Here is a 23,095-nt window from a genome sequence, read left to right as displayed (position 1 = left end):
GACCTGTAGAAACACTGCGTTTGTAAGTGCTGTTAAGACATAAATATGTAATGTTCCCACATTTTATGTTCAGAAAAGAGTTATGTGGAATGTTTTCTATCATCATCGTAAAATTTCATAAAAAACATGTCATTTATCACACTGTACGGAAGATGGACAAGAAATTGTACTCTTTTTTTTTCAGATATTATGGAGTTAAAAGTTTATTAGTCAGTTGTGGTCGATATTGGTCAACATGAAACATTTAGTCGAATTTTAAGATTTACCTTCCAGGATTTATTTTTTTTTTTTTGGCAACACTGCGGTTATTAGATTTTGAATTTTTCTATCTCGAAAATCTTCCGGCAAACAAACGAACAGAAAGACGGACTTCACTATTTAAAATTTGGGTTTGAACAAAAATATATATGTGTATTTATAATCTTTATACTATAGTGGTGAATATAGAAATGAATGAAGAACATATGACGATATTCCATACCTATGGATTTAAAATATTCGATTTGTGAAAATTCTATACAATTTCCTTTGGGCGGAAATCATTGGTAAAAATTAAATTCGGAACTCTTTGTTTTGATTTCTTTTATAAATAATAATATACGATATATATTTTGGTTCTATATCAACAACTAAATAATCACACAAAACATAGACAAAAAAATAATAATAATAATCTCAACTAAATTCGAGTTAATTTCAAAATGAGTAAACAAATAATTATTTCGAAAATACTTTAAAAAAACATAGAATTTGTGGCTTAGGCCATCAATTGCCAATGATGTGAATAAGGGATGAGAACGACAATGAGAATGTATGAAATATAAAAAATGAGTACATTTAAAAAATAAAATAACAAATGGCTAACTTAAACTACAATTATTTCGAGCGTTTTTACTGAAGCTAATTCAGAGGGTTAGTTGTCTAAGGTTTAGCTTATGGTATTATTGTAGGTTTTACTTTAAAAAGGTATAAAAACTAGTGGTTTGATTCGATTTGATTTGTGTATGAGTGTTTGTGTGAGTGTCACTTAGAATTAGAAAAAATCTTAGACATTTTACTTTAAAAGGACATTTGGACATTTGTTACTTTTCTCAATATTACAATTTCGTTCAAGTATTAAAATAATATGGAACCTAATTAGATCACTTTATACAAAAAGAAATTAAAAAATAATATATTGTTGGTATTATATTAATGGTGATGATGGCGACGAAGACGATGACGATAATAATTGAGGAAAGGAAATAGGATGATGTCGATAGGAAAGGATAGAGTTACAATAGGAAAGTGTTTACATATAAACTTTTGTGACGGTTGGAGGACTGGAGGAAATATATATTTACATAACTATACACTTTCGTTGACGTCGCTTTTGTGGTTCAGGTCTTAGTACGGCCCGCACAGCCTCTTCGAATACCTATGGCCAAGGCAATTGAGGAATGTCATTTAAGGGAAATAAAGGATTGGATTTTGTCAGTTTTATATTGTAGTGAAATATATTCATTTGGTTACTCACCTGTTTTAGACCTCGTTGTGTTAACGCAGAACATTCCATATATTTAACAGCTCTAATTTTATTCGCTAATTTTTGTCCTTGTTCTCTTTTCAGTGGCGCTAATCCTTGTTCTGCCAGTGCACTAAGTGTTTCACGATCTTCACGTAAATCAATTTTTGTGCCTATGGATATTAAAAGGTATAAATTAATAGAGAAACTATTAAATTTAAATATATGGTAAAATTAAAAAAAAAAATTGTTTTGTATGAATGCGAAAGTACTGAATGAATTTATTTTTACCCTAATGGTGAGTCACCATGGTGTTGCAATGGTTAGTATGACCGCTTTCCATACACAGGGTCTTGGGTTCGAACCCAGTTTCGACCAAACACCAAAAAGTTTTTCAGCGGTGGATTATTCCCTCTCCCCCAAAAATGCTGGTGCCATTCCTGATTGTTGCAAAGCTTTTCACCACTGTGGTATCACAATGGACTGAATAGTCTAAGTGAGCCTGAAATATTTGGCTGCCACTTTACCTAACCTAATATAACCTAGACCAATCTCCCGATTTGACTTCCTGAAGGCATAGAAGCACGGTTGGCAATCGTGCTAAAAATAATCTACCAAGATTTGAAGAAAATGAAAAAAAAATATACAAAATCCTATTTTAAATTTTATGAACAAATCTTTTTGTATATAGTCTCCCATTACCTGTCAAAGTTTTATTTCTATAGAAAATTGTTAAAATTGTATTTCTACAGAAAATATTGTCAAAATTATATTTCTATAGAAAATTTTGTCAACATATGTTAAAATTTTATTTCTATAGAAAATTTTGTCGAAATTTTATTTCTATATAAAATTTTGTCAACATTTTATTTCTGTAGAAAATTTTGTCAAAATGTTATTCTATAGAAAATTTTGTGAATTTTTTTGTTCTATAGAAAATTTTGTCAAAATTTTTGTTCTATAGAAAATGTTGTCAAAACTTTGGTTATAGAAAATTTTGTCAAAATTTTTACTCTATAAAAAATTTTGTCAAAATTTTTATTCTATAGAAAATGTTGTCAAAATTTTTGTTCTACAGAAAACTTTGTCAAAATTTTATGCCTATAGAAAATTTTGTCAAAATTTTTGTTCTATAGAACATTTTGTCAAAATTTTTGTTCTATAGAAAATTTTGTCAAAGTTTTTGTCAAAATTTTTGTTCTATAGAAAATGTTGTCAAAACTTTGGTTCTACAGAAAATTTTGTCAAAATTTTTACTCTATAAAAAATTGTGTCAAAATGTTTATTCTATAGAAAATGTTGTCAAAATTTTTGTTCTATAGAAAAGTTTATCATAATTTTGTCAAAATGTTTTATAGAACTAAAATTTTAGCAAAATTTTCTATAGAAATAAAATTTTGACAAAATTTTCTATAGATATAAAATTTTGACAAAACATTCTGTACAAATAAAATTTTGACAAAATTTTCTATAAAAATAAAATTTTGACAAAATTTTCTATGGAAATAAAATTTTGACAAAATTTTCTATAGAAATAAAATGTTGACAAAATTTTCTATATAAATAAAAATATTGACAAAATTTTTATTTATATAGAAATAGAATTGTTATTCTATAGAAAATTTTGTGCATTTTTTTGTTCTATAGAAAATTTTGTCAAAATGTTTGTTCTATAGAAAATTTTATCAAAATGTTTGTTCTATAGAAAATGTTGTCAAAACTTTGGTTCTATAGAAAATTTTGTCAAATTTTTTACTCTACAAAAAATTTTATCAAAAATTTTATTCTATAGAAAATGTTGTCAAAATTTTTGTTCTATAGAAAACTTTGTCAAAATTTTATTCCTATAGAAAATTTTGTCAAAATTTTATTTCTACAGAAAATTTTTTTCAAAAATTTATTTCTATAGAAAATTTTGTCGAAATTTTATTTCTATAGAAAATTTTGTCAACATTTTATTTCTGTAGAAAATTTTGTCAAAATTTTTGTTCTATAGAAAATTTTGTCAAAATTTTTGTTCTATAGAAAATGTTGTCAAAATTTTTGTTCTATAGAAAATGTTGTCAAACTTTGGTTCTACAAAAAATTTTGTCAAAATTTTTACTCTATAAAAAATTGTGTCAAAATGTTCATTCTATAGAAAATGTTTATCATAAAAATGTTTATCATAATTTTGTCAAAATGTTTTATAGAACTAAAATGTTGACAAAATTTTCTATAGAAATAAAATTTTGACAAAATTTTCTACAGAAATAAAATTTTGACAAAATTTTCTATAGAAATAAGATTTTAACAAAATTTTCTATAGGAATAAAATTTTGACAAAATTTTCTATAGAACAAAAATTTTGACAACATATAGAAAATGTTGTTATAATAAACATTTTGACACAATTTTTTATAGAGTAAAAATTTTGACAAAATTTTCTGTAGAACCAAAGTTTTGACAACATTTTCTATAGAACAAAAATTTTGACAACATTTTCCATAGAACAAAAATTGTGACACAAATTTTCTATAGAACAAAAATTTTGACAAAATTTTCTATAGAACAAAAATTTTGACAAAATTTTGAATAGAACAAAAATTTTGACAAAATTTTCTACAGAAATAAAATGTTGACAAAATTTTCTATAGAAATAAAATTTCGACAAAATTTTCTATAGAAATAAATTTTTGAAAAATTTTTCTGTAGAAATAAACTTTTGACAAAATTTTCTATAGGAATAAAATTTTGACAAAGTTTTCTATAGAACAAAAATTTTGACAACATTTTCTATAGAATAAAAATGTTGGCAAAATTTTTTATAGAGTAAAAATGTTGACAAAATTTTCGATAGAACCAAAGTTTTGACAACATTTTCTATAGAAAAAAAATTTTGATAACATTTTCTATAGAACAAAAATTTTGACAAAATTTGCTATAGAACTAAAATGTTGACAAAATTGTCTATAGAAATAAAATTTTGACAAAGTTTTCTATAGAAATAAGATTTTAACAAACTTTTCGATAGGAATAAAATTTTGACAAAATTTTCTATAGAACACATATTTTGACAAAATTGACTATGGGAATAAAATGTGGACAAAATTTTCGATAGAACAAAAATGTTGATAAAATTTTCGATAGAAATAATGCGAAGAATGGCTCTTCTTTTCGCTCCATCACTCTTGGGATACTCGAAAAACTGTCAGTTGTCTAGCGCATCTCTTCGAACCTGTCACCGTCACTCCGCCAAAGATGACTGAAATTCCACAATCCAATCTCTTGCAGCGGGCTCTAACTGTTGGCCACAACAAACGCAGCACACCGGCATTACTGAGGTGGGATAATCCACCGCTGAAAAACTTTTATGTATTCGGTCGAAGCAGGAATCGAACCCACGACCTTGTGTGTAAGGCGGGCATGCTAACCATTGCACCGCGGTGGCTCCATATATTGTCTTTGAATTTCCCTGATGAAGAATACATACTTCAAATAGTCGGAGATCGATATTTCCATATTTCTAACTCCGCTTCAGTCTTGAAATGTGAAATCTCGTACATTTAGACAATCAAAAGATATTGAACAATGTGATTCACGCAGATTGCATGGAGATGACTACTTATGAAAAATTACGCACTACGGATTGCATGAAACACTAACACTTTTTAAAATTTTGCAACATTTCCACCTTATAGGGTTTGATTCAAATGATTGTATTAGGTCAAAACCCTTATATTCATAATTTAGTATAAATATAAATTTTGTAATAAATAAATAATTTACATTAACACTATACTTACCAACTAATATTATGGGCGCATCTGGGCAGTGGTGTTTTATTTCGGGATACCATTTTGAGGTGACATTTTCAAATGATGATGGACTCGCCACTGAGAAACATATCAGAAAAACATCAGTTTGTGGATATGAAAGTGGTCGGAGTCTATCATAATCCTCTTGTCCAGCTGTATCCCATAGACCCAGTGATACCTGTATTGTGTCCACTTGCATTGGCGCTGAATAGTTGTCAAAACTTTTCATTTGCCAAACAGAAATGGGAAACGGGAAACATACAAAACAAATAGATACCATTAACACAATATATCCGTATCAAGAATTTTCATAAGGAAAATGATGAAACACTTACACTGTAGGCACATATTCACCGGGAAAACTGTCTGTGGTATATGATATTAACATGCATGTCTTGCCGACCGTACCATCGCCAACGACAACACATTTGATGGGTCTTCCTGTTGACATCTGCAAAAAAAAAAGACAAAAATGGTAATGAAGGCATGTTATACTAGCCGTTATATCGTTCATGTTACGCTCTATTCCCTTGCGGTGTTGGTGACATTGTTCCAGTGGTTTGTTGTTGGCTTTTTGTCACTGCTAAGTGTGTTGAAATTTACTAAAGACTACAACTTTTGTAAATAAAAGTGTTCTGTATTTTTTCATTTGGAATTCATTGAGTCAAAAACACAAAAGCACCCATTGCAATTGTGCAGCAGACAGCCAGAGGCTATTAATGAATCCATGGTTAGTGGTTGGCCGACGATCGCATTGCATGCAATACAAGCAATACTTTAAGAATTATCTTCTAATTAAATTGATTAAAGCTATTGTTTCAGGAATTTGTAGAATGTTTTCTAGATTAGTGACTTAACAGTATAAATGCAAGAACACGCCCAAGAAATACATGTTTTTTGTTTCAATCCTCTTTGTTATTTTGAATTGCAACAGCCCGTTACAAAGGTGAAAACTGATGTGTGTTTTATTCGTTTTTTATTTTCCAAATTAAAGCGAAGAAATGAAGAGTAAAATGGATATTGCAATCTTTTATCCACTTTTTTGCACTTTTGGATTGAAAACATTGAGATTTCCAGATTCCAAAAAAAAAAATTATCTGGATGAGATTTCTCAGTTAAGAAGAAACGTAACCACAGATAAAATCATTATTAAAAAAATCTAATTGATCCCGATTATTAAATATTTTATATGAAAATATTATCCAATAAACTGCATCTGTTTCTGAGACTGGATGTCAGTAGGAGTATTTGATACCCACGTAATCGATAAGACACAAGCAAGGTAGGTCCTCCTATCGTATTCCCATATACGACCAGCCAATGTCTTTCGGATCTTATTTGTGCTCCCTACATTTTTGCCAACTATGTTAAAGAGGAACAAGTTGTCAAAGGTAACGTTAGGTTTTGGGGATTTGGGGATGAATATTGACTAAATAGGAAAATATTATCAAAACTTGGATTTATTCGACGTGAGAATTATCCACAATCAAACAGAAGGATATGCTTGATGTTATATTAGGTAGGGGTAGGCACTAGAGCTCGACCGAAGAATCGGTTTCGGCATTAGGCCAAAAGGCGATAATCGACCATGAATCGGCTTTCGGCGTCAGAAGGCCGTTTAACTGTAGCATATATTTTATTTAAACCTGTAACGACGAGTTTCTTCGGGTTACTGGCGTGATTTTAGGGAAAATACATTTTCTAAAAGTTCTCAAGAGAATAATATTAAATCCCTTTTTACGATTGCGTCTTCTTCGACATCGCAGAGTGGCTTCAAATTGCTTTTTTGGAAATAATTCTGAAATTAATTTTGAAAGGATAAAGATCGACTTCAGTAACAGGTACGAAGAACTCATGGTCGAGTTCGTCTGTTAGTCGTCCGTGCCTACTAGAGCGTGGCCGAAGACGATGCTCAGCCAAAACAAAGCAATAATCGGCCGAAGATGTTTGGAGTGTTTTACTTCAATTTTAGCATATTGAACAATGACATAAAAAATACCAAGCTTAGCACAGCTCTTTATGGAGCTAAATACCTAGATTTCCAATTTCATGGAAATGGGATGAAAATTGCTGCTTCCGCGCCATTCGGTCTATATGGTGAATATTTGGAAACAGGACCCATCTTCGAACTTGACTTTCTTGCAGAGAAAAAAAGAGTTTTTGCAAAATTGCAGCACGATAGCATCATTATTGAAGGATGTAGCATAATTGCTGCAGAGGTATTTTAGAAACGTAAACAGGTTTGTCAAAAATGCTGAGTAGCGGTCCATGTTTGGGTATAGCCCCTATATAGACCGATCTACCGATTTTACTTCTTGAGCGTATAGAAACCGTAGATTTTATCCATTTTGCTTGAATTTGGAAATCTAGAGGCATTTTAGAAACGTAAAGAGGTGTGTCAAAAATGGTGAGTATCGGTCCATGTTTTGATACAGCCCCCATATAGACCGATCTCCGATTTTACTTTTTGGGCTTGTAAAAACCATAGTTGTTGTCCAGTTTGCCTGTAATTGAAAATCTGGACGGTTTTTTGGACTATAAATAGGTGTGCAAGAAATGATTTTATTGTTTGGGATTTGCGATTTGTCTAAAATTGTAAATATAATGGTATTTTAGACTCACAAAAACGTGTATCGGATTTAGTTTTTATCGACCCATTTGGCAAGGCCTCCATATAAACCGATTTCACTTCTTGAGGGTTCATATATATATGAACATCTACAGATTTTAGATTTCAAATCAAGGCGTTATTTCATCGGTTTCTTACACACATACAAGAGATGTTAATGATTCCTCTAAAACTCAAACAAAATCCAGAATTTGATCTCATCTTCATAGGTAAAATCTTTGTGAGAATGTCTGTCATCAAACCCCCCTGAAATTTCAAAGGAAAGTATAATATTTGATTCATGGTGTTGGGTACTTAATATTCGGCCCGGCCGAACTTACTGCTGTATATAATTTTTTTTTTTTGTTTTTTGGGGATATTAATAATTTTCTTTTATTGTATAAGTAAAAGTTGCAAATGGGAATCAAATATTAACAATCACAATTACTTGAATTTGGGTTTACACAAATCAATTTCTTCTGATGCCATTGTTTACAAAAAAATCCTCATTTCCCCTTATCAATAAAAGTTACACAAATCTCAAAACCAAATCAAATCCATGTATTAACGAGTTCACACATAATGAGCACACCTCTCTATTTATCTTTCATTGTTCCATCATTATTTCCGCTCTACTTGGTATTGCTGTAATGTGGCTACATATCATACAATACAATTAAAACATTCCTGCCCACAGTACAATGACCATTATAATCATCAGCATAAAGGTGATTCTGATCATGTATGGAATTATGCTTTTGCAAATTCCAAAAAAAAAAACACGAATATGCTCCCAAATCATATGCACACTTAGGGCTATGAAATCAAAAAAAAAAAAAAAACAAAACGAAAACATTTCAAAGGAGTGCCACAATAACCATAAACATCACAGAAACCCATTAACGCTGACACAAGATACGTATGACGGTGGCTACTGTGACCAAGCCAAACCAAATGAAATTAAAATAAATAATAATAATAATAAAAGCGCCAAGCAGAGAAATACCCAAAAAAAAATATTTAAGAAAACTACAACAAAAAAAATGTGAACATCAAATGGAGGACAGACAGACGACCGGACAGACCCGTAAAAATAGAATACAAACGGAATTTGTCACAGAAAATATTGTGGAAGCGCTAAACTGAAGAAACTGGAAAGAAAACAGCGAAAGCATGACGGCATTCATTGTTAGTTTTGCAAAATGGGATGAATATGAAGAACGAAACGAAAATCAAATTCAAAAAATAGATCGCATTGCCTAAGCCGCTAACCCATCAAACGCATCATCAAATTAAGTATCTTAGGGGGTGTGGGATGAGGAGAATCTGTGATCATTATGATAAATTTTCAAAATGACATTAAGGGATTTACACAATATGTTGTAAAGGGAACAACAAACACCGTCACAGACAAAGAAATGTTACGAAGGCATACATATGTATATTTAATGCGACACTGCTATACACTACTCAAAGTTTTTCCCTTTAGATGGAATCATTTCAGTTGAAAAAAATTTGGTTTTCTTTCTATGAAATTTAAAATTGGAAATAAGCAAAAGTTGAAACAGTGGAGACAGTGGAGACAGCAAATGAGGGTTGTCCATAAAACTGAATGAAAAGCAGTTATTTCAAATTTCATCCGTTTTCTCCGACACACCTTCCAGTAGCAAGAGGCACTTGGAAGCTTTGGGGATGCAATTGAATTCGATTAGTAGAACTTAAAGGTTACAAAAAGGCGACCTTGATTTTTTTCTGGAAAAATGTTGATTAGTCAAAAAATCACTTTCAATTATGTAACCCTTTGCACATCAACTGCTACCCCACGAAGTATTAAGAAACAAATCCACGATCTCGTATTGAGACATCTCCGTTGAATGTAGGCGAGATAGCTGATAAAGTAGGCATTTCAAAAGATTTGCAAGTCCATATCCTGCATGAAATTGCACGAATGGCGTGATATGTGCCGTATTTTCTTCAGGCCAGACATAAAACTTAACCATGACTTTTCAGTACCACGTTTGGTCGGAAAAAATCGGTGTTGTTTTGTAACAGTCGACGAAACATAGATCAACTGCGAAACCGTCCTCCCCATAATAGGCCTCATCGCTTGGATAAGTGTTGCCACTTGTGCCAAAAATAATCTACCAAAATTTTGGATCGTAAATGTATAGGATTTTTAATGTTTTAACGATCTAAAGAAAATTTTGTCAAAATTTTATTTCTATACAAAATTTTGTTAAAATTTTATTTCTATAGAAAATTTTGTTAAAATTTTATTTCTATAGAAAATTTTGTTCAAATTTTATTTTTCTATAGAAAATTTTGTTAAAATTTTAGTTCTGTAAATTTTTTTTATAGAAATTTTCAAAATTTTATTTCTATAGACAATTCTCCCAAAATTTCAATTCCATAGAAAATTTTGTCAACATTGTCAAAATTTTGTCAAAATTTTAATTTCTACAGAAAATTTTGTCAAAATGTTATTTCTATAGAAAACTTTGTCAAAATTTTATTTCTTTAGAAATTTTTGTCAAAATTTTATTTCTATAGAAAATTTTGTCAAAGTTTTCTTTCTATAGAAAATTTTATTTCTATAGAATATTTTGTCAAAATTTTATTTCTATAGAAAATTTTGTCAAAATTTTATTTCTATAGAAAATTTTGCCAAAATTTTATTTCCATAGAAAACTTTGTCAAAATGTTATTTCTTAGAACATTTTGTCCATTTTTTTTTTTTGTATAGAAAATTTTGTCCAAATTTTATTTCTAAAGAAAATGTTGTCTAAATGTTATTACTATAGTAAATTTTGTCAAAATTTTATTTCTATAGAAAATTTTGTCAATTTTTTTTTTTAATAGAAAATTTTGTCCAATTTTTTTCTATGAAAAAATATGTCAAAATATTATTTCTATAGAATATTTGGTCAAAATTTTGTTTCTATAGAAAATTTTTTAAATTTTTTTCTATAGAAAATTTTGCCAAAAATTTTAATTCTATAGGAAATTTTGTCAAAATTTTATTTATATAGGAATTTGTCAAAAAATTTAGAGGAATCTGTAGGCATTTGTCAAAAAATTTTGTCAAATATTTATATTTATAGAAAATTTGTAAATTTTTTTTCTATACAAAATTTAGTCAAAAAAAATTTTTTTTTTTGAAAATATTGCCAAAATTTTATTTCTATCGAAAATTTTGTCAAAAATTTATTTCTATAGAAAATTTTGTCAACATTTTATTTCTATAGAAAATTTTGTCAAAATTTTATTTCTATAGTTATCATCTCACACTGAGATTTTCTATCCTAAGTGAAGCGTTGAATAATTCACATCATAAATTGTTCGAAACCTTGACAGTGATCATACTCGATGAGACACTGTGCGGATTTGTGCCTATATTAACACCAAAGGGGAAAAATAATTTTGGAATATTTTATGTCCTTGAAAAGTTACATATATTTTTAAGAGCCTTATTTGTACTTCCCGTAATGAGCTTTGATTTGTTCGACTACCATTTCCATTCTTAACGGTTTTCAGAAGCGTGTGATCTTATTTGGAGGCCTGGTCTTAGTTGGGTCAAAAGGATCCTCGTCTGTCTTGAAAGGTCACTTCTTCACGGAACATAGTTACTGTTAGGCAGACCGTAATTTGCCAAGGGATCTCCATTTTATAGACGAATCTAAACGGCGTTTCACATTACTTTGAAACCATTTTGAGAAGCTATGGAACGTCTCCAGCATTAGTGAGAGGGGGTAATCCACCGCTGTCAAAACTGCGATTGAACACATGACCCGTGGAAGGCCGGCCTGCTTACCTTTGCACCACGAAATGCTGCTTCATCCAGAGGCTTTGCCGTGAACCTGCACTGATCGCTCTTACTCGCATTTCTATCAGGTTACAGTAGAGGATTTACTCTACCTATTGGGGAATTTTGTAAGGTGGACAACTCACAATAGATTCACACCATATTCAAAATCAACATAGAAATTCCTTTTGGGCCCATTTATTTGGAGTCATTTCTTTGTTATTGTGGTAAGGAATGTAAATTTTAATTTTTTATTGGAACCTATCATTCGTACATAAGGGACATTGGGATCGACCCACAATGACAACTACCATGATTGTAGGAATAAAAGTTTTCTTTCTGTCTACTAAATCATCAATGACAGAAGTAGCAAAGATGAGAACGAAAACAAATTGGGGTAGAGTGGTCTCAATGAGGAATGACTGTGCCGGTCATGACTGCCATACGAAAAAGAGTCAAGAGTGCTCGACTCGTTTAAAACCAAATTGCCGCCGTCTTCATTCATCCAATCCAATATGTCTTCACTGCCATCGTTTACAGGTCCCTTTCTGTCTAATGGAAAATCGGCGAGCGATTCCCATCTTAAAAATAAACTCAATTAATATTAAGAAAAATCGTACACAATCATTTTACCCCTCTTTGCGTTTTTCAGAAATGAAACAAAAAATCCCCATCACATTATGCGAACATACATAGGCAGGCATCATCAAGTGGCATCGTTGTCTGCTGCCATTAGAATCACATTCGACGTGCATTGTTGATGGCGGTAGTCCATTCTCAATTATATCTCTGTAATATCTCTAAAAGGGGATGTGAGTGGGAGTGTGCATGGTCATGTATGTAGGATGTAGGAGTGGGGATAAAAGTGTACGGTGATAAGACGAGTGGGATTTTTTCAAATTTATTTTAAAGCCAAATAAAGCCAAATCTTCAAATAACAAAAATTGTATATGCCATGCTGGCCAATTAATAAAGGAGAGAAAAGAAACTTTATCATCGAATGCAACCAAAATGCTAATGGAAAACAAAACACCAGCGACCAGCTATAACATGATACAGGCCAAACCAAATCAAAGCCCGGCAAACCGATGCAATCATCAAATATCATTTTATGGTTTGCTATCATGGATGGCTGTTAATGCAGCTCGCAGTTTAGAAATAGAAATATGCAAGTTTTTATTGGAAACAAATAGCCCACGTAAATTATTTATAAATACGTCCGTCCATCCATGCAAGATGATGTATTATTCAAAAGCCTTTCATTGATTATAAATGCCATGGGGATCAAAAAAAGACGTTGTAGAAAAGGCAATGTCCTCATTTCGTTTTTTTCTGTAATAGTCTTAGAAAGAATGTTAGCGACGTACACTGGATGGATGGAAAAAGTGAAAATAAAAAGAAATAGACTTATGCCTTTAGACATTTGTCCATACTTTTTTTATACCAATGCTCTAGATTTGTTTGCAGATTCTATTAATATTACTTTCAATGGTGCTGCTACTATCATGATAATCAATCGCATAGGTCATCCTCAATATTGTGGGAATAGAAAAATAGTACACACAAACAGGACATAGAGGAAAACATTATGCGGGTTAAATGATACTAAAACTGCAGGTAAGAAAAGTGCTATCTTCGGTATGACTGTATTCTGCTATATGAATGTGGTACTAAAGCGGAATCCATGATTTAGTCATGGTTAGCTCTTCCAACTTATATTATCGTGTGTTCTAGCCCAAATTTGAAGGGCCTATCAGTTTTTTATAATATACATGGATTAGTAGTCTAAGCGATTTTTTATAAATAGTTATCAGGGTATAAATCACATTGTTATCAGGGTATAATAAAGAAATGTCCTTACCAGAAATATTGATCTTAGACCCCATAAATCGATTGACTCAGAATTTGATGAATTTACTTCAGGGTTTTGTTTTGACCATGTACGAATGATATTGAATTTGGACAAATAAGAAATTTGTAAATCCAATATAGATGTAGCTCCCCTATATATTTATCGCCTGATTTCGACAAATGGGTTTATAGGTTTAGGTTTAAGTGACATCCTGCCTTTTTTCAGGATTACTTAAACTTTTCATTGGTTCATACTGCGCTTATTTACTAACCACCGATCGTCTTCGAATTTGACACAATGTAAGAGCAGCATACTACAAGTGTGCAAAATATCATTACAATCGGTCAAGATTTAGCTTCCATATATATGTATATCGCATGGTTTGGTTTAAGTAATATTTTACAAGAATATTTACAAGGATATTGGTTAAATCTCGCAAAAGATATGTGGTCAATTGTGGGTTGTGATATATTTCCACAAGTCGGAGCTTAATTTAAAAATTCGACCATTCTCTGGAAAGTTAGGCATTACAGTGTGTAGGATATGACTACGATATGGGGAAATCGTCACAGAATTTTGTGTAAAATGTGAGTATTTTGGTCATATTAAATCAAGACACACTTAAATAGCTTATTAAATGTATTCTCTGTGGAAACTATCGAGTCAATTGGAGGAAACTCCCATTGAAAATGGGTCTAAAATATGAAACATTCTACCGTATTTCCCCGAACCGATTTTGACCAAATTTGATATACATAGTTAGAATAATAATCCTACTATCTCAGCAAAAAACGTAAAAGGGAGAATAATTTTGGCCTCCGTGGTCATATGTGTATAAATCGGGCGAAAGATATATATATGGGTGCTATATCTAAATCTCAACGGATTTCAACCAAATTGGACACACTTAACAATACTATTTAACGTAGTCCTAATGCAAAATTTGAAGCAACTCATGGCAAAACTCTGGCTTTTGAAACCATATAAGCATTGGCGTAGCTAGGGGGGTGCTGGGGGGGGGGGCGTAGCCCCCCCCCAGAATAGTTCTTGCCCCCCCCCCCCCCAGAATAATCAAAGCTACAGTTGTTTTATATTTTAATTCAAGCTTTGCGATGTGTTTAATCCAATTAAGATTGTGGCAGAGAGAGTATGTTAAGCATATTTTTTAGTATTGATATTTACATTACAATTAAAAACACGAAATAAAAACACTAAAAGGAAACTTGAGACGCACATTTTATAACTACGTTGATTAAAATCATAAATCGTCACATGCCCAATTTACCATCTAAAATCGTCAAAATCACGAAAAATCCACAGAGTTGGCACCGCTGCTCTCGACAGTTGCTTCGTTGTATTCTGTTCTCAGAGAATTTTTAAAAACTGATCGAAGATAGACGTTTTATAATATTCAATTTATTTTTTGGCTTTTATTTAATTTTTTATTCTTAGTATTTTTTATACACGATGAATATGTTAAATTTATGTTTTGCTTTATGATTTCTAGTCCTGTTTTAAAACACACATTTTAAATAAAATTTAAAAATCATATGTTTGTTGTCTTGAATTAAAAATAAATTACAAACAATATTTTTCAAACACATACTTAAAGCAATGCTTTTATTTTTTGTTATATTAAATAATGGTAAGTTGCTATTTGATTATTTATAGCGGTGTCGTGGAACCGGCTCCCACACACAATAAAATATTTTTTGTCTTCAACCATGAAATTAATTGATCTAATTAATTATGCCCTTCACCACTACTGTGGTACAGGGTATAATAAGTTTGTGCATTTGTATATAACGCCAAGAAATAGTGGTCATAGACCCATCTTTTAGTATACCGATCGGGTAAGAATTAAAATCTGAGTCGATTTAGCGATGTCCGTCTGTCTGTCTGTCTGTCCGTCCGTCTGTCTGTATATGTAATTTTGTGCACAAAGTACAGCTCGCAATTTAAGTCCAATCGTCCTCAAATTTGGCATAGGGCCGTTTCTTGAGACAGAGACAATTGCTATTGTTTTTGGAAAAAATCGGTTCAGATTTAGATATAGCTGTCATATATAATTATCTACGATGTGGTCATAGTTAGCGTGTTTATCAACCGATTTTCTTGAAATACCGTACATCCAAATATTTAATGAATCTCGCAAATCTTGCAAAATATCAGCCAAATCGGTTCAGATTTAGATATAGCTACCATATATATCTTTCGTCCGATTTAGACCCATATGACCACAGAGCCCAAAGTTTACTACCGATCTTCATGAAATTTTTCACAGAGGGTAGAATTGGCATTCTACCAATGCTTGGTACACTTGATTGAAATCGATTCAAATTTAGATATAGATCCCATATATATCTTTCGTCCGATTTGAACTTATATGGCCACAAAAGCCAGAGATTTGCCGTGATTTGCTTCAAATTTTGCACAAGGGGTACGTTTAATAGTATCGTTAAGTGTGTCAAATTTTGTTAAAATCGGTTCAGATTTAGATATAGCTCCCATATATATCTTTCGTCCGATTTGAACTTATATGGTCTCAAAATCCAGCGTTTTGCCGTGATTTGCTTCAAATTTCGCACAAGGAGTACGTTTAGTAGTATAGGTAATTGTGCCAAATTTGGTTGAAATCGATTCAGATTTAGATATGGCTCCCATATATATCTCCCGTCCGATTTGCACTCATGTGACCAGGGGGGCCAAAGTTATACTCCCATTTACGTGAAATTTCGCATAGATAGCAGAATTATTATTCTAACTATACATGTCAAATTTAGTCAAAATCGGTTCAGATTGTATATAGCTCCCATATATACGTACACCAGAGTTGGGGAAATATGGTCGACTGTTTCATATTTTAGACCCATTTTCAATGGGATTTTCCTCCAATTGACTGGATAGTTTCCACAGAGAATACAAATATGGCCAAAATTCTCACAGTTTACACAAAATTCTGTGATGATTTCCCCATATCTTAGCCATATCCTACACACTGCAATGCCAAAATTTCCACAGAACGGATGAGTTTTAAATAAGGCTCCAAGTCGCCCTACACATATCTTGGCGAGATCTAACCAATATCCTTGTAAAATCGCCACTGCTGAGTAGCAAAAATTGTAAATATTACTCTAATTGTCCTATATCTCGAATACATATGTATCGCCTGAAAAATCATAAATCTCTTCTGTACAATTGCATTAAAATTTCTCTCGCTTCATATTTCCCATATTTTTTACTAACATTGTGTATCATCCCAGGGCGTTAGCCGATTTAAATTTTAATTCTAGAGTTTTTGTAGAAGTACAAAAAATTGTTTCCATTAAAAGTATTTGTATATGGAAATGCAAACCTTTATATAGCTCCCAGCAAATTTTAAGTAGTTGAGATGGTAACACAAATGTTTGTCTACATAGTGGTGAAGGGTATAATATAGTCGGCTCCGCCCGACTTTAGACTTTACTTACTTGTTTTTAATTGAAATGTATTCAATCAAAAAAAAAATGATAGTATCAATCATCAAAGCCAATTAAAAAATTAATTAATACAACTAATTTTTGCGATTGAGTTTTTTTGTTTTTGATTGATTTTGCTGCATATTGCCTTTAACACCGCAATAAAATTGAGGATGTATAGTTTTATCAATAGGGGTAATTTATCGCTTCGGAAATTTCGACAAAATTTTGAAGGCTATGCCCCCCCCAGAGAAAATTTCTAGCTCCGCCAATGCATATAAGTGCAAATCGGTCGAAAGATATATATGGGAGCTATATCAAAATCTGAACCAATTTAACCAAATTTAGCACATTGAATGATATTATTAAACGTACTCCTTGTGCAAAATTTGAAGCAAATCAGGGCAAAACCTGGCATTTGAGGCCATATTAGTCGAAATCGGACGAAAGATATATATGGGAGCTATATCTAAATTTGAACCGATTTCAACGAAATTTGGTACACTTAATGATACTATTAAACGTACTCCTTGCGCAAAATTTGAAGCAAATCTGGGCAAAACTCTGGCTTTTGAGGCCATATAAGTTCAAATCGGATGAAAGATATATATGGGATCTATATCTAAATCTGAACTGATTTGGCCGATATTTTGCATATCTTACGAAAGCCCCAAGATATTTGGCTGCCCGAAATTTTGAGAAAATACGTTGATAAATACGTCAATTATGACCAGATCGGTGATAAATATATATGGCAGCTATATCTAAATCTGAACCGATTTTTTTCAAAATCAATAGCGATTGTCTTTGAGCCAATGTAAAACTCTGTGTGAAATTTCAAGACGATCGGACTTAAACTGCGAGCTGTACTTTGCACACAAAATTACATATACAGACAGACGGACGGACGGACAGACAGGCAGACGGACATCGCTAAATCGACTCAGAATTTAATTCTAAGTCGGTCGGTTTAGTATAAACGATGGGTCTCAGACTTTTCCTTCTTGGCGTTACATACAAATGCACAAACTTATACCCTGTACCACAGTAGTGATGAAGGGTATAAAAAGCCACCGGTTGCAGTTCTCTGTTATCCACCCTATTTTAATGATTTTCTTTTTTTATACCTTGCGCGACACAGTGGAACAGGAGTCGAGATAGAGACATTGTGTCTTTGTCAATAACACTCAGCGTGGTCCCCCTTAGTCACTATGGTCATATTCAATCGAAAATATTGTCAACCAAAAAACTCGATATCGACTCCCGTGATCCGAAAAAAAAAATAGATTTCGATCAAAAGTTCTCGATATCGAATGCCGTGATTAGCCCTCAGATTTAGATATAGGTTTCATATATAGATGTCGCCCAATTTACACTCGTATGACGGCAGAGGCCCAAGTTTTACTCCTATTTACTTGAAATTTTGCACAGAGGGTAAAATTAACATTTTCGCAACGTCTTCCAAATTTGATCGAAATCGATTTAGATTTCGATATATATCCCGATATGCACTTATGCACTTCGCTCGATTTGCAATCATATGAAAACCGTAGCTCCAAATTTCACTTCGATTTACTTAAAACTCTTCACAGGAAGTACGATTGCCATTTTAGCTATGCATGCCACATTTGATCAAAATCGGCTCAACTTTAGACCCCCATATATGTGTTTTTCCGATTTTTGGACGTTAAAAAATGCTGATCAAATCGGTTCAGATTTGAATTTTAGTCTATGGGAACATAACCATATATATGTCACCCAAAAATTTGAGATGTTATCAAAAATGTAGATCTACAAAAAGTGGTGCAGGGTGCTATATTATAGCCATTCAATTTTAATGCTGCACTAATTATGCAAGTCAATCAAAATCAAAAATGCGCATGAATAAAGCCACATTACCAATCTGACATATGGCCTACCATCTTTCACCTATTTACCGATGTACCTCAAAATGTGTAATACTACACAAGACTTCATGGATTTAAAAAATATCGGTTCAGATTTAGATAAAATTCCCATGAATATGTTTACATACCAAAATTATTTTAATAATACCGCTCAAATGCTTAGAGCGGTTTAGGGTATGATCGTCGACCCCATCATATTTATGTTTTTTATAGCAACTTAAAAGATTAATCTTGCCCAGCGATTATTTTTTATAATTTTCGACGTGGATTAACTCAACTACAGTGCATCGATGAACTTAATTGAATGTTCGACAATGAAGCTCCGCCAAGGACCAGTGTTTATCAATTGTATGGTGAATTCAACCGAAGTCATAGTTCACTCCAAGACAAATTTCGTGAAAGTCGTCCAAAATCAGTTGTTGTTCCGAAATCTATTGATGCTGTACGCCAACTGGCATTGTAGGATCGTCATGTACCCTATCGTGGAACCAGCATATATTCCATATTGCATAAACATTTGACAGTATTGGATTCCACACAACTTGTCAGTCGCTGAAATAAAGGCGCGCTTCGATTGATCGAAAGATATGCTCAAAAAATGCGATCACATTAGCTCAAAACATGCCTATGATATCGTCACAGGTAATGTATCGTGGATTTACGCGTATGAGCCCGAAATTAAAAAGTAGTCGACTGTATGGGTGCTTCAAGATGAACTAAAACCAACAAAAGTTGATCACGCACGAAGCTCTATCAAGGAAATTATCGCCTCTTTTTTTCGGAAAAACTGGATATGCCGTAAACGTACCCTAGACCAATAAATAACAGTCGATTCTGTGTAGTACAAAACCATTCGTTTTCAGTTGTCGTCTAAGAAATGAGGAAATCCAACGGCCGAAGACGGATCACTCTTCAACACGACAATGCGAGCTCTCACAGGTCGGCTCAAACGACTGCAACCAGGAGGGTACAAAACGAAAGAGGCTACGCCATTCGGTTTGATTTTAGGAAAGACATTCAGTCAATAGACCACTTGATCGGCAATGACAGTAATGAGGGAATAGTGACGGCATTGGGGGCGTCATCTCAGTTAAAATCTGGAATAGCCAGGTACTTGAATAGTTACCACACCCTTCTGAACCCGGCAATTCAATAGTTTTGCCCGAATTGTCGACAGTCGTCTCACATCACGAGGCATCTCTTCGCGTTTCCTGCAAAGCCAACAGAGGCAGTTGTTCGGTATGCATGTTTTGGAGATAAGTTTAGGTTTAGATATAGTGGCAGCCCGATATTTCAGATTAGACTATTCAGTCCATTGTGATCCCACATTGGTGTACTTCTCCCTTATGACTGAGTGCTGCCCGATTCCATGTTAAGCTCAATGACAAGTGACCTCCTTTTTATAGCTGAGTCCTAACGGCGTTCCACATTGCAGTGAACAAGTTTTTGATGTTTTGTCGAAGCAGGAATCGAAACCACGACCTTGTGTATGCAAGGTGGGCATGCTAACCATTGCACCACGGTGGCTGTTTTGGAGATACCTCAATCAGAGGCAAAAAGAGGCAAAAGTTCTTCGACAATGGGTTCAAATGTGTTTGTTCCCTAATTCCTAAAAATGTAAAGCAACCCTCATTCTCCTATATCCCAAGAACCATTGCACCACGGTGGCTGTTTTGGAGATACCTCAATCAGAGGCAAAAAGAGGCAAAAGTGCTTCGACAATGGGTTCAAATGAGTTTGTTCCCTAATTCCTAAATATGTAAGGCAACCATACTCCTATATCCCAAGAATATCCTTGAGGTGCAGTCCTCATTGCATCTTTCCTATTTCATTAAATCTCTCTATTTAATCCCATTCGAGGACAAGAAATGGGTTCGACAACATTTCTTGCCCTCGTTGGTACAATTCAAACAAATTTGTGTTCATCCCTGTATAGAGTGTCGAGAGATCCTTTTCTGTGCCGAAATAATTCCAAATGGTGAATTGAAAAAATAAAGAAAGATCTAAACAATCAAGTGCAAGCCATACAAAATTTTATTCACGTCAGTGGTGTATTACATGTAGTCATCTACTCCGATTGGATAATGTTGCACTTAATGTTCTGAATGATATGGACTAAATAAACAAATATTAGAAAACTCTAATCTCAATTAAAGTTTATCATCGATATATATTTAAGTTGAGATAACAAAATTTCATATCGATATATATTTTGTTTGCTTTATCAGAGATATGGAGAAAGTCTACAAAAATTTCGATTTGAAAAGGGCTCACAGGTAAAAGCGTGTAAGTACACCGGTTGTGCTATTGTCACCGCGATTTGGCCGGGATTCAATATTTGAACACAACAAAAATAAAATCACAAAAAAAATTGTCATTAGAAATCAACAAAAACAACAAACAAAACAAAGGGCAGTGTGAAGATGGGGAGGAAAACAGCAGGAGAAAACTCAAAGAGGAACAACAACAAAAACAAAATACCGAAAATTGTGTGTACAACCCACAACCCGCATTATGTCGAGCAACTAATAAGAGTGTGTGTGGATGAATATGGTGTCGGTCGGACGGCCGGCCGCCGTCGAACGGCACGTCTCATATCTTTCCCTATGGAACAAACGGCTGGCTAGCTAGACTAGCCCTGTATATGCGTGCGTGCTGCTCCATCATTTATGTTGTTGCATGGATGAGTTTGTTTCTTGGCACTTTTTTGTTGCCTTTGCTGATTTTGTTTCTGGCATCGCAGCCGCCGTTAACGGTGTTGTTGTTTTTTTTTTGTTTGGGCGGAGGTTATTTGCAGCCACTGTGTCATTAATGGCGCTAACCATTTCACATACTGCACTGAATTTTGCCAGGATGTAGAAATAATATCCATAGTATTGAATACTGCTTCTAAAATAACTAAAATTTTTTGCAATTTTCGTTAAATTTACCTTTTTTGTTTGTTGGAAGTTATTCTGTTTCCTTTTGTTGTTGTTGGTGTCTATGAAGGAGGTTGTGGTGGTGGCGAGTGTATATTGGGTACTCTGTCGTCGGTCGTTTTTTGCTTAATCCTCTGTGCTCTTTGTTTCACTTCTAATTCTTTGCACACTTTTTCACACCTTAATTCGTTAAGCAATTGTTGACATCAATACATGTATTATTTATTATTTTTCCTATTTATTCGTTTGTACCATGAAACTTAATCACTTTTTTTGATTTTCACTCATCATTTTTTATATCGAAAACGCGACAATCCACTATAATTCACCTTTTCCCGAACTTCTTTTGACTGCTTGAACTTTTCTTCTTCTACAATCGACCAGAGACCGAAGTTGATTGTTATGGTTTTGACGGCGTAAAAATGTAGCTGACATTTTTCTGCGACATTCCTTATAGATTGACACAAGGAGTGTGAACACAACGACATCGGGAAAATTGAAAATGTTTTTTTTTTTGTTGAAATGAATTATTAAAGGAAACTTTACTTTTTAAATTAGTTAAATTATAAATATAAAATAGTTCACAATCAATTCCTTATGCTATGTTCCCACCGACTCGTTTTCGTCATTCGTTTTTCCAAAACATTTCACCGTTCACACCGGGTTGAGATGTTTTAGTTTGACAGTTACCATGGAAACTAGAAATTCACATTAAAGCCTAGTACTAAGATAACGTATTCGCACGAAAAACTGTTATACTCCATATAAAAAACGTTAGCGCGGAATATATGCGAAATCTTTGTTTTGAGCATTTTCAAACACATACTTATACAACCCTGGATTTTTCGCACGAAAAAATAGGCAGGTATATTATTTCGCATAAATAAGTTAACATCCCTGGGCTTGAGACCCTATTTACCGAGATAAATGAAGATATTCGTTTTTCGCAAAAACGAACTTAGTACTAGGCATAAAGGTGGGTATTAAGTTCGAGTTTAGCCGCTAATTTTCACTAAAGTGAAAACTAAATGAGTAAAAAACGTCATAAAATTATACATATTTGTCGCAGATTTCATTATAACTTGATGGGGAATATCCCAAAGCAAATTTTCACTAAATTTATATTCCTTAAAATGGATTATTAGAGAAAAGTAATCGTGAAAAATTGACGATTTTAGCGGCTAAACTCGAACTTAATACCCACCTTTACTCGAAATTCACATATATGCAACCTATGTCCAAATAATTA

At 32.9% G+C, this 23,095-nt stretch overlaps 1 protein-coding gene across 1 annotated transcript; it reads right to left on the bottom strand.

Annotated features, from left to right (window-relative positions):
* Positions 1-567: 567 nt before the first annotated feature.
* Positions 568-22,233, bottom strand: Mtl (Rac family small GTPase Mtl). The gene is made up of 5 exons (XM_075292278.1): positions 21,859-22,233; positions 5,637-5,752; positions 5,290-5,522; positions 1,517-1,677; positions 568-1,417 (listed from the first exon to the last, which is right to left on the bottom strand). The coding sequence occupies exons 2-5, from the start codon at positions 5,750-5,752 to the stop codon at positions 1,340-1,342; spliced, it is 588 nt and encodes a 195-aa protein (XP_075148393.1). The 5' UTR covers positions 21,859-22,233; the 3' UTR covers positions 568-1,339.
* Positions 22,234-23,095: the final 862 nt, after the last annotated feature.

Source organism: Haematobia irritans, chromosome 1 (assembly GCF_050003625.1).
Source record: "Haematobia irritans isolate KBUSLIRL chromosome 1, ASM5000362v1, whole genome shotgun sequence".
Lineage (NCBI taxonomy): Eukaryota > Metazoa > Arthropoda > Insecta > Diptera > Muscidae > Haematobia > Haematobia irritans.
Note: the sequence above shows the minus strand (reverse complement) of the source record. Positions and strands in the feature narration are given on the sequence as shown.

What these genes read in the sequence shown, in the direction of transcription:
- Mtl (XM_075292278.1), bottom strand. Translation starts at nt 5,752, where the DNA reads ATGTCAACAGGAAGACCCATCAAATGTGTTGTCGTTGGCGATGGTACG. An exon ending in GGTGAATATGTGCCTACAGT is followed by an intron (nt 5,523 to 5,636) that starts GTAAGTGTTTCA and finishes GCAAATGAAAAG; the next exon opens with TTTTGACAACTATTCAGCGC. An exon ending in CACAACGAGGTCTAAAACAG is followed by an intron (nt 1,418 to 1,516) that starts GTGAGTAACCAA and finishes CCTTGGCCATAG; the next exon opens with GTATTCGAAGAGGCTGTGCG.